At 29.4% G+C, this 13427-nt stretch overlaps 2 protein-coding genes across 2 annotated transcripts; both read left to right on the top strand.

Moving 5' to 3' along the window:
• The first annotated feature begins 3781 nt into the window (after window positions 1-3781).
• On the top strand, window positions 3782-7025 carry LOC137812850 (sugar transport protein 14). Its single transcript, XM_068615079.1, has 4 exons — window positions 3782-4037; window positions 5193-5515; window positions 5716-6345; window positions 6435-7025. Exons 1-4 carry the CDS (start codon window positions 3896-3898, stop codon window positions 6888-6890), a joined length of 1551 nt encoding a protein of 516 aa, XP_068471180.1. The 5' UTR covers window positions 3782-3895; the 3' UTR covers window positions 6891-7025.
• A 3875-nt stretch (window positions 7026-10900) lies between these two features.
• Window positions 10901-13125, top strand: LOC137812849 (sugar transport protein 14). The gene is made up of 4 exons (XM_068615078.2): window positions 10901-11060; window positions 11312-11634; window positions 11822-12451; window positions 12541-13125. Exons 1-4 carry the CDS (start codon window positions 10919-10921, stop codon window positions 12988-12990), a joined length of 1545 nt encoding a protein of 514 aa, XP_068471179.1. The 5' UTR covers window positions 10901-10918; the 3' UTR covers window positions 12991-13125.
• The last annotated feature ends 302 nt before the right edge of the window (window positions 13126-13427 follow it).

Below are 13427 nucleotides of genomic sequence, written 5' to 3'. Positions count from 1 at the left end.
CATGTTAATATATATTTGTTTTTTTTTATGAAATAGCTTTTAAGTCATTCCTTAGGTTAGGTGAGAAAAGGCTACATTATATATATATATATATATATATAATAATAATAATAATAATAATAATAATAATAATAATAAATATATGTATTATTTAATTTTAAATATTACAAAAATATGCTAAAAATTCTCTTTCAAAATGAACTTTTTCATATTAATTATTTAGAGATAGATTTCACTAAATAAAATGTAGTGTAAATAATGAGTGATGAATTGTTCGATTTTCAATAATAACAAAGAAAAAAACACATGAACAACATTGAAGAAAAGAATTTTATTAATATCTATAGTCTATCCAAAACATTTACTCAGAATGTGTGTATGGTCTAAGTTTATAAAGTCTTTTTATAAATATATATATATATATATATATACCTTATACTAAAGAGTAACCGAAAATCGTTCAAAAAATAAAATTATCAAGTCAATTATCGAACACAAATTAGACTGTAAAATTCATTTTAATATTATTAGATTATCTCCAATAGATATTTTATTCTCCTTCACATCAGATGGTCTAATTAGACTGTTTGACTAAACTCTCCAATAGACGATTTGTGTATATGATTTAGGTCAATCATTACAATTCTCTACCTTGATTTCAAATCATGGGAGAGCTATCAACTTCAACTTTCTTTCGTCTCAAATGAAAAATTAACTAGCTTCATACACTATCTGAATCTCAATCTTGGTAAAATTTTTGTAAATATATCTAGTGAATTTTCTTATTAAACTATCTTATTGATCTTGACCACCTCAAACTCAATAATGTCTCACGAAATGTATTATGATGTATATGTGTTTCATCCTCTCATGGTAATTTTGATTAGCTATAGATGTATGTCACTTTGATTCTTACAATGAAGAGTTCAACTCATCCCCTTCAATTTCAGTATCTCATCTACCCCTTTTGTGAACGCAATACATTTTGTATGAGTTGTAGATAAAGTCACCGCTAATTGTATACTATATTTATAGTAAACTACATAATCAATGTCCAGATACCCTTCTATAACAATTTTATGAAAGGTAGATAACTATATACCAAACAAGACAATATTGTTCTTCTAAATATTTCAGCACCCACCTTAAAACCTTTTAATGAGTTTGTCTAGGTTCTCTCATATATCGACTAACAATACTAAGACTATGAACCATATCTATGCATAATGTTACCAACTCCATTAGCATAATGTAATATTCATCTTCCTTTTTTTTTCTCCAGTACTTGAATCTTGAGCAAATATCCCAGAAGTATTTCTATAATTCCAAATCTTTCAACCACATTCTATAAACACCAGACAAACAAAGCATCACAAGTGTATGATCCCTATAAATATTCATTCGTAATATACGTCTCGTATCGGGAGACCAAAATCATTCATCTCGAAGTTACTTTAAAAGTTTAAACTCCTCCAATTCATCTTTTTATTGGTAGGTATAAGGATGTCTACACCAATTGTCATTATTTAGACAAAGCTGGTTGTGTCAGTACATTTATTGTGGAGGACTTCTTCAACCAATCCAACAAAATTTATCAATTCACGACTTTCTATTTCAATTTCGATTTCTCTGTTTCATAAACTACCCTTCTTTGTCCAAAAAAAATAGAAACCTTCTTAAATTAGCACAAACGTAATTGGTTGTGTTCCTCAGTCTTTTGTCTCTCTTTCTTTCGGAAATTGCTGATTGTTTCTACCTCTATTCATAGTCTCGTAATTGCTGATTGGTTGATAAATAGCACTTGCTGTGATTCTCAGGTGTTGTAGATTGAAACAACCATAAAAAAGTGTTTTGTTAGACAACTTTAACTTATAGTGGTTTGGTTTCCAACGATATGGAAGCTTCACCTAAAGTAACTACTCCATTGAGGAGAATTTGCACTGGAAGAATCTCACAAATTTTTTCCTCTCGCGATATTTTGACATACATTTCATTTATTCGGTTTGATGCTGTTAATTGTTTCATTGAACTTAGTTAATTGAGTTGATGGTTCTTCTTTCAAATAAATTTATATCTATGATATAATATATCAGATAATACATTTCCATAACTTTCAAATGAGAATATTTATTCTCAACTTATATTTTCCAAGAAAAGTAAAATAAAATTACAGAAAACAAACATCTTTCAAACACTGAGGGTTCACAAATGAAATGATATCAACGAAAGGAATGATTTATTGTGGTATATTATAATACAAGGATATGAAATAATTTAAAAGCAATAATTTAATATTATAGATAGATAGATAGATATATAGATATAATAGGTTAAAGTTTTGATAAATCAATATTGCCATTAACGTATGTATATATTATAAAGTAAAGGTGGAAAGTAGTAATTTGAGTTATTGAACCAATATATGGTTGAGTTGAAAATTTATTTATTTATTAATTAGAAAACAAAAGAGTGAGAGTATTAAGAATAATAATAATCTAAATGCTATATCTTTAAAGACATTTGTTATAATTTTAATAATTTATAGTATGCATTAAAAAAAATATTTATTGTGAATTTTAATTATATATAGAAGAAATATTTATGAAGCGCTATACATGGACTAAAATACCAATTAATAAAGTATTAACCATTTATACATAAAATCCCATATCTGGATAGAAAAAATTGATTTAACATTCAAAATAAAAACCAGCTTAAATAAATCAACATTAAAATAAAAATAAGATTAAATTAAATCCTTAAATAAATTATTTATCACTAAATTTCTCCATTTAATTGTGAATTTTATGCTATGAGATAGTTTTGAATTAACTTACGCTCAACCAATTCACAAGAACAAACTAATGTTTAAATTAGATTAATTAAATATGTTAATTGATTTTATGTATCATTATTTAAAATGCATTTTAAAAAAACAGATATAAACCATATCACATGGTTCGACAATAGTTGACTATTTCAAAATAAAATAGAATGCATTGACGAATGCAGCCTCCATATTAGAAAAATGATGAATTTTTGATTGGTAAGTTGTCACAAATTATATATTCACGTAATTTATATGACTGAGATAAGATAAGATTGACCATTCAGTTTGATAATTCCACACTCTGACTCTCACTCTTATCATTTTTTATCTTAATCTATATTTCCACTGCTAATGATTTAAACTTAATTAATTAATTATTCCTTAATATATTTGTTTGTGAAAGGGAAAAAATAGCATATTTTATTCTGGCAGCATTAAATTAGAGTTGTTTCCTTTCGTAGTTGCGCATTAACTGTGTTTACGAAATCTGAGGATCCGTTGATGGGTTAAATTGGTACTATCTGTTCACAACTCATGTTGTGTGTGATGTCATTTGAGGTTATCCATTAGAGACACTTAACATAATTGATTCAGAAAAGAAAATGAATTTTTCTTATGAATTTTTAATGTCCTTTTGCCAAAATACCATTTATGATTTTAATTCTTAAAATGTCTCATTCTTTTTCCTATACACATTTGGAGAAATAAAAAGTTCAATTATTAGTGTCCTTTAGTGTTTAGGGTGAAAAAAACAAATTATTAATGACAAACTAAATATTTATTTATATATAGAAATAAATAAAGAATATTATTTTATTGGAAATGAAAACATTAATGAGTGGGGTAGGAAGAAAAGAATGAATAGTAATTTAGTAAACGTTGTATTTTAGTATATTAATTTAAATAAAATAAAATAAAATAAAAAAGAGTTACCTTTTGATGAGTTGGGTTGGGGCGTTGACTAGGACATCCTTATAAGAGTCATATGAAGTGGAACTGTGTGTGTTGTGTTGTGTTGTGTTGAGCTCTGTTCTGAAACACTAACACAAATTCAGAGATAGAGAAATGGCAGGTGGAGGAGTAGAAAGTGGAGCACCAGGGAAAAGGGCTCACCTTTACGAGCACAGATTCACTCACTATTTCGCTTTTACATGTTTCGTTGGGGCCCTTGGCGGTTCTCTCTTTGGCTATGATCTTGGTGTTTCAGGTTCTTCTTCCTCTGTTCATGTTTCTGTTCTGACATCACTTTCACATGCTCTGTTCTGCCAAATTATGTTACTTTTTCTTCTTTATCTGTTTCATCGGTTTCTCTTTTAGATTCACCACACCTCTTCGTTGCATTAAAGAAAAGTAACAACAAAAATCTAATTACTTGACGATGATGCATTGGTACTCGAAGTATAAACTTGTGAAGAATTTAATATAACGATCGTGAAAAAAGGGGGTTTTGATTTGATTTTGATTTATTGTTGAAACATGCGTATAGTGTGTATTGATTTTGACTCCAAAACTTTGCCGGGGATAGCCGCTGGAATTTAGTATTCTCTGAATTCATGATACCCTGCAATTATTCAGGGTATTAAACAAACACTGTTTTTGCATTGCTTCTTTTACTTTATTTTTTGTTATTCCATTGTGTTTTTAGTAGTATTATTGGTTTTTAATTTGTCTATGTGTTAATTCATGTTTTCACATTTTACTTTGTTAGAATTGAATTCGTTTTTTCTTGGACATGTCTTCCATGGGCTAGGGATGTTCCCAAAACTAAACTGAACTTTGTTTTGAAGTTCAGTTTTTTGAAAAGATTGCTGTAAAAATGGTTTGGTGAACTGTTATAAAACTGAATTATCAATTTCCATCTTCAATGTTTGATTAAACAAACTATCTACTTTTGTTGTGTACAAGCAATGAAGTTGCATATGTCTGAAAGCTTACGTTGAACTATGATATGACATGACCGCTTACAAATTTGCTGCAGCTTCTGTTCAGATCTATATCTGTCTTACTCCATGAAGATAAATGGTTGAGAATAATGTTTAAAACATGAGAATTAACTATTTTTTAATTTTAAAAATAAAAGAACAAAGTCGTATAATTTTGAAAACAAATTCGAAAATTCAGTGAAACACGAGCCAACACAAATAAAAAATCAGATTACAGAAGATAAATCAATAGCCACGAAAGAGACGACAACATCTGTTGAACTTTTGTGAAATTAATTTTGATACTAAACGCAAAGACCCGTAATCAGATTTGGTTTCTTAATTTTCAGTTGAAGTGGTATTATTACCTCCCCTGCATTTTTTTATTACATCAAAGTAAGTTGAGAATAAAAAATTTAGTTGTGATGGTGTGGTGTCAGGTGGGGTGACTTCAATGGACGATTTCTTGAAGGAATTCTTCCCAGACGTGTTCAAAAGGAAGCAGGAGCATCAGAATGAAACAGACTATTGTAAATATGACAACCAAGTGCTGACACTGTTTACATCATCTCTTTATATCTCAGCACTGATCATGACATTCTTTGCTTCCCCCTTAACAAGGAAGAAGGGAAGAAAGGCCAGTATCATAGCAGGAGCCCTTAGCTTTCTAGCAGGGGCAATCCTCAATGCAGCAGCCAAGAACATTGCAATGCTAATCATTGGCAGGGTTCTTCTTGGTGGAGGCATTGGCTTTGGTAATCAAGTAAGTCAAATGCTCCAAAACTAAACCCATCAACCCTCACTTTAGTCCTCAGATTACAAGACTCATTTCAGTCCCAATTTTATAAATTTTACTTTAGTCACTCATTTCATTCTTTTCTAATTGTTTCTGAATGGATTTCCAAGCATGCATATGATAGTTATAGAGAAACATTATTCTTAATGGTGCATTCAATTGTGTAGGCTGTTCCATTGTATCTTTCGGAAATGGCTCCAGCAAAGAACCGAGGAGCAGTGAACCAACTGTTTCAGTTCACAACTTGTGCTGGAATCTTAATTGCAAACCTAGTGAATTACTTTACCAACAAAATCCATCCGCATGGATGGAGGATATCGCTGGGTTTGGCAGGTGTTCCGGCAGTTCTTATGCTCATTGGTGGTCTTCTCTGTGCTGAGACACCTAACAGCCTTGTGGAGCAAGGAAAGTTGGATGAAGCAAGAAAAGTATTGGAAAGAGTTAGAGGTACGAAGAATGTTGATGCTGAATTTGAAGATCTTAAGGAAGCAAGTGAAGAAGCAAGAGCTATCAAGAGCCCATTTAAGACACTCCTGAGGAGGAAGTATAGGCCACAACTGATCATAGGTGCCTTGGGGATTCCAGCATTCCAGCAGCTAACTGGCAATAACTCCATCCTCTTCTATGCCCCTGTCATTTTCCAGAGCTTGGGATTTGGTGCTAATGCTGCTCTCTTTTCATCTTTTATTACCAATGGGGCTCTTCTTGTTGCCACTGTGATCTCAATGTTTTTGGTTGACAAGTTTGGTAGAAGAAAATTCTTTCTGGAAGCTGGATTTGAAATGATATGCTGCATGGTAACTACTTGTTCAAGCTTTAGTTTTATCAAACAAATGCAACGCTTTTAATGGAATTGCTTATTGGACCTTTTTTTATTGCTTTGCAGATTATTACAGCTGTGGTTTTGGCTCTGGAGTTTGGACATGGCAAAGAACTTGGGAAAGGAATCAGTGCCTTTCTGGTTATTGTGATTTTCTTGTTCGTATTGGCATATGGAAGATCTTGGGGTCCTCTTGGGTGGTTGGTTCCCAGTGAGCTATTCCCATTGGAGATAAGATCAGCTGCACAGAGTATTGTGGTGTGTGTGAACATGATCTTCACTGCACTTGTTGCTCAGTTGTTCCTCATGTCACTTTGCCACCTCAAATATGGAATCTTCTTGCTCTTTGCTGGCTTAATTATCTTCATGAGTTGCTTCGTTTTCTTCCTTTTGCCGGAAACAAAGAAGGTCCCAATTGAGGAAATTTATCTTCTTTTTGAAAACCATTGGTTCTGGAAGCACATCATAAGATCGGACCAAGACCAAAAGACATCAAACTGGAAACCAGTAACTACAATATAAAACTGTCAACAGAATAGATTGAACAAGAATATATGTCTTGTCTTTCTCTTTTAGCTATTTGTTTCTTACTTACATTATCAAAGAATTAAGTGTATTATGTTATTGCTTTGAAAATATAATTTGTTGCTCTTAAAATTGTCCACAGTATACTATATAAAGACCATTACGATAATACTTAGAGCAATGGCAAGATATAAAATGAAACAAAAGGATTTTATTTGATTCATTATGCCTAGTGATTTATGACTACCAATAAGACCCGTTATACTTGGAGTGAGACAAGTACTATTTCTTTAGCATGGTTGCCACTCCTTTCCTTGTGGAATAAAGTTATATAGAATTTGATTCAACACTTTTTAATTTTTTTAGATGAAAGAATTATTATTTTATAAGTTAAATGTTTAACTTTTAGATTTTAAATAATTATACAAAATAAAATACTATTATTATTAAGCATATAATGTGAAACTAGAATTAGTAAGCATGAATTGTATTAAATTAAATTCTCTCAACCAATATAATTGTATAAAAGAAGAAAGGAAAAAAATAATTAATATAATGCTATGTTACTATATAATTTAAAAACATATTAAAATTAAATAAATATGAAATATTTTTTTATTAAACCTTATAAATATTTACAAAATTTATCCAATTATTTATAAATTTAGTCCTTATATATTATCAGGATAAAATAATGTAAATAATTTAATTAAGAAAAACATATTTTAAATGTCAAAAATAATTATATGATTAAAATTAATTATTTAAATATATTGTATTTTGGAATTTATTTTTTAATTTTATAAAATAATAACTTTATAACTAATCACCTTTCAATATTAATTTATATTCATTCTCATTAAAATAAAATAAAAAATATTTTAATAATTCGCAATACTATTCAATTAATTTTTTCTATCACATCAATTAAATTTATTTCTATTTTTCTTCTCACTTTTTACTTAATTTTTCTTAATCCAAAAAAATCCACTTAATCCAAACGATTTACGTCAATAAAATATACTGTACCTTCATAGCATCTAGATGGATATCTACGAAAGAGTGTTATAATAAATAAAAAAATCATTTTAATATAAGTCTTATATATATATTGATTATTTAAATTAAAAAAATTATTTATAAATTGAAGAAAATTATTTATATGAATAGATTTTTATACTTTATAAATACCTCTTTTTTAATTGAGAATCATATTAAAATAATAATTTTTTAAAAAATATAAACGAATCTCATTATGAATACAATAAACAATCAAGGATGTTTATTTTTAAAACTTGAAGATATTAAAATTTTTTTGAAGAGTTACTCGTAAAGTGAAGAAAATTATTTATATAACCAACATTTTATAATTACAAAACTCAAACAATTTTTTTGTTCAGTTAAGTTTTTGTCCTACACTGAATAAATTTAAATTTTGTTTTGAAAAGCAAAGGAATCTTATTAGTGGTTTAAAGAAGAGAGAATTGTAGCAGAAAGTGTGCCAAATTTGTTTTTAGAAGCAATGGAATTTTATTAGTGGTTTAAGAATGCCAGAATTTAGAACAAAGTGTAACCACTGATTCTAACCCATAAAGCAAAGATAAATACAGAAAATTTTAGTTATATCACTAAATTTCAAACTAACTTTAAAGTACTTATATTATATAAGAAATATATTAAAATTATATTATAAAGTAGTTATTTTTTTAGGTAGGAAATTTCATATTCTGCATTTCTTCTTTTCTTGAATCTTGATGGAAAATTTTGTTTGACATTTCTGTGAATAGTAAACAACACACTTCATACCTCCTTATAATAATATAATAATATTTTAAATTAAAAAATAAAATAAATATTATTAAAATATTAATTTGTTATTATGTTATATATATGATTTTACTGTATACAGTTTTAACATATCATCACTCTCTTTTTTAAAGGTGTATTTCCCTACTAACAAGTTAAAGAATTATACTTCACTCATCACAAAATACCTTTTATTTTTGTATTTACAAATTACAATTGATTTTTTAGAATGTTTATCTGTTTTAATTTTTCATCTTTTATCTCTATCTAAATTTAAATTTTTACAATATTTTAAATAATCGATAATTGAAAAACAACCGTATATCACAATTTAAATTAAGATTTAATAGTTATAAACTTTCATTATAAAACTTATCACAACATGAAATGCACCAATGAACAAAAACCTACTCATGTTTAAGAATCTCAATTAAAATCTTTATAAAATCAAATTTCTAACTAGAATAAGTTGTTAACAAATTGTGACTTTTAGGTAGAAAAAATAATTATATCTAAGTAATTTTAGAAAAAAAAATGAATAATGGAATCCCTATATTATATATATTGGTATGGATTAATTTAATTTTAATTAACTATGAAAATCTTTAAAACTAACCGAAGTAAAATCAATTAAATATTATTAATTCATTTTTATTTTTATTTTTTCAGTTCGAGCAATCCAATCAGTCCAAAATACTATTGTTTTAACAGAACATATATGTTATTTATAAAAATTAACAGTTAAGTATAATAAATAATTTAGATGAGTATTTAAATAAGGGTAACGTTTTAGATCTTTACTATGAGACTCGGACACACGTATAAGTGTCGACACGACATTTATCGTGAAGTGTTCAATTTAAAAAAATTTGTTGGATTTTTGAAAATTTTAACACGGTTCTAACACAATTTTAAAAGGTATAAATACAATAATTTTCTAAAAACTCAAATTTATTATATAAATTTTTATTATGATTATAAAAATAAGAAACAAATTCTTTTGAACCAGTCATGAAAAATATCTTCCTGCTCCCAAAAGAATCTGAAACATACTTTTGCACATAAATATTTATTTTCAATTTATATAATTCAAAATTATAAAATATATAAATCTGTATCCCCGTGTCCTGCATTTTAGAGATTATACATATCTCCGTGTCTCTGTGGGTCAGTGCTCGTTTCTATGTTACATAAGTGTAAAGTGCTCGTATCTATGTTACATAGGTGTAAAGTGCTTTTATATTTCCAATAACAGGTTTATTAAGATTAATGTAACGTACCATTTTTATATTATATTGTATTTTATATATTTATCTGTATATAATTATTTAAGACGTGTCTATTATTAAATTATTACTATTTTTTCGCTTTTTTCTCCAATATCATACAATGTTTCGTACTAATATTATTTAGCTTTTACTTATATTTAAAAAATTATTTAAAGCTTGCAAATATGTTATTTTAAATTATGGAAACGAGTAAAAGCTATAGTGTTTTCAATTTTTATTTTATGATATCTGTTTCATTAAATTTATTAAAAAAAATTCTTTAAATTCATTAGAAATTATTTTATACATAAAACTTTCCAAATATAATTCAAGTGTGATACAATCCAAATTTGATATAGTTATAAGTGCTTTGAATTAGATACATCCTCCACATTAAATTGTATTTTTTAAATTAAATCAACTCAACATATTCAATATTAACTTTTTCTGGTTTTATTCTTCATATTTAAGTTTAAAACAAATTTGGCTTCAAATAAACCAATATGTTATAATTCCATAAATAGTTTATCTCTTCAACGACTTTAGGATTTACATTATACTATTTAGTATATAAACTAAAATATACTTATACTATTAATTAACAATTAATTTCAATTATTAGAATTCAACATATCCTTTTCCACATATGATAACAGAGAAACAAAGCAATTTGAAAAAGATATGCATGAAGAAATATTTTCTTCCAATTCTGTAATCTATATTTCATATTTTATATGCTTTTTAAGTATTAACTATTTTAGATGAATTAACAACAGAATTACCTACTAGTTGTTAATATATCCCTGTTTGTATCTGTTACTGTTACCAATTTTCTTTTTCTAATGGCTGTAAACTGTTATTTACTCTGAAGCTCTAATATATATATAGTGAAAGTTGGTGGAGCTTTTTGTATTCAGAAAAGGAAGAGTGAAAGTTGTGACAGAGAGAGCAATGGCAGGGGGAATAGTAGAAGGAGGAGAACGTGGGAAAAGGGCTCATCTCTATAACCACAAATTCACTATCTATTTTGCCTTCACATGCATTGTTGGGGCACTTGGTGGTTCACTTTTTGGCTATGATCTTGGTGTTTCAGGTTAATCTTCTCTCATTTTTATATTTATTTTAAAAAAATTTAAATACCAAATATGTTTTTAAAAAAATATGAGATGATTACACTGTGTCTTTTGTTCTAATGGAATTGGTCACTATGAGGCATTAGAAAGTAGAAAATTCAGAAAATCATTGGAAGAAAAGTTTGTGATGTTATGGGTGTGTTGTTCTTTTCATGGTGTCTGAAAGTACGTTGAGAATGAGAAATTTAGATGTGATGTTGTGATGTGTCAGGTGGGGTAACTTCCATGGATGATTTTCTGAAGGAATTCTTCCCAGACGTGTACATGAGGAAGAACATGCATCAGAATGAGACCGACTACTGCAAATATGACAACCAAGTCCTCACACTGTTCACATCATCTCTTTATATCTCAGCACTGTTCATGACATTCTTTGCTTCCTCCTTAACAAGGAAGAAGGGAAGAAAAGCCAGCATCATAGTGGGAGCCCTTAGCTTTCTAGCAGGGGCAATCCTCAATGCAGCAGCCAAGAACATTCCAATGCTAATCATTGGCAGGATCCTTCTTGGTGGAGGCATTGGCTTTGGTAACCAAGTAAGTCAAATACTCCATTCACCTTATTAAAGTCATTTTAATTTTCAATATAATAAGTGGATACAAACTTCATAATAATGTTTGTAATTATAGTTTCAACTTTGCTTCTTGTTTCTGACTCGATATGTAACATGCATAGGTTACTTATAAAGAAATATTATTCTTAATGGTGCATTCAAATGTGTAGGCTGTTCCATTGTATCTTTCGGAAATGGCTCCAGCTAAGAATCGAGGAGCAGTGAACCAACTGTTTCAGTTCACAACTTGTGCTGGAATCTTAATTGCAAACCTAGTGAATTATTTTACCAACAACATCCATCCGCATGGATGGAGGATATCGCTGGGTTTGGCAGGTGTTCCGGCAGTTCTTATGCTCATTGGTGGTATTCTCTGTGCTGAGACACCTAACAGCCTTGTGGAGCAAGGAAAGTTGGATGAAGCAAGAAAAGTATTGGAAAAAGTTAGAGGCACGAAGGATGTTGATGCTGAATTTGAAGATCTTAAGGAAGCAAGTGAAGAAGCAAGAGCTGTGAAGAGCCCATTTAGGACACTCCTGAGGAGAAAGTATAGGCCACAACTGATCATAGGTGCCTTGGGGATTCCAGCATTCCAGCAGCTAACTGGCAATAACTCCATCCTCTTCTATGCCCCTGTCATTTTCCAGAGCTTGGGGTTTGGTGCTAATGCTGCTCTCTTTTCATCTTTTATCACCAATGGGGCTCTTCTTGTTGCCACTGTGATCTCAATGTTTTTGGTTGACAAGTTTGGTAGAAGAAAATTCTTCCTGGAAGCTGGATTTGAAATGATATGCTGCATGGTAACTACTTGTTCAAGCTTTAGTTTTATCAAACAAATGCAACGCTTTTAATGGAATTGCTTATTGGACTTTTTTAAATTGCTTTGCAGATTATTACGGCTTCAGTTTTGGCTGTGGATTTTGGACACGGGAAAGAACTTGGGAAAGGAATCAGTGCTCTTCTGGTGGTTGTGATTTTCTTGTTCGTATTGGCATATGGAAGATCTTGGGGTCCCCTTGGGTGGTTGGTTCCCAGTGAGCTATTCCCATTGGAGATAAGGTCAGCTGCACAGAGTATTGTGGTGTGTGTCAACATGATCTTCACTGCAATTGTTGCTCAGTTGTTCCTCATGTCACTTTGCCACCTCAAATATGGAATCTTCTTGCTCTTTGCTGGCTTAATTATCCTCATGAGTTGCTTCGTTTTCTTCCTTTTGCCGGAAACAAAGAAGGTCCCAATTGAGGAAATTTATCTTCTTTTTGAAAACCATTGGTTCTGGAAGAATGTTATAACTGACGACCAAAATGTATCAGACGGGAGGCCAGTGGCAACTGTTTAAAACTTTACGCGTAGTTTCCTTTAGATTGTTTTTTTTTTCTTTTTTTAGCATATTGTGTTGTTCCTTTCTTTGTCAAAAGTTAGTTATATTTAGACATTTTCTTTTAAATATGTTTGTTGCTTATATATATATGTAATCTCCTTTTCTCAGTGATTATCACTTCCTCTTGTAATATTTTGTGAATTGAATAAAAAGTGTATAAAATGTGATGAATAAAAGGTGACTTGATGTGCCAAAAAGAAGGCAAATTAACGATAAAATGCGATTCATCTCTACGCATCTGAAAACTTTATTTGTTTCCTACCAAATTCGGGAGATTGTGGGTTCACGATCTTATTTTTCAATCATTTCTTCATCATTCTACCTGAAATCCATACAATGAAATAAACAGTTGACCCCATTTCATCATGAAATATAAAATAGTGATGTGATACTTC

Source organism: Phaseolus vulgaris, chromosome 2 (genome assembly GCF_051622355.1).
Source record: "Phaseolus vulgaris cultivar YP4 chromosome 2, ASM5162235v1, whole genome shotgun sequence".
Lineage (NCBI taxonomy): Eukaryota > Viridiplantae > Streptophyta > Magnoliopsida > Fabales > Fabaceae > Phaseolus > Phaseolus vulgaris.
This window is presented reverse-complemented; position numbering and strand designations above follow the sequence as displayed.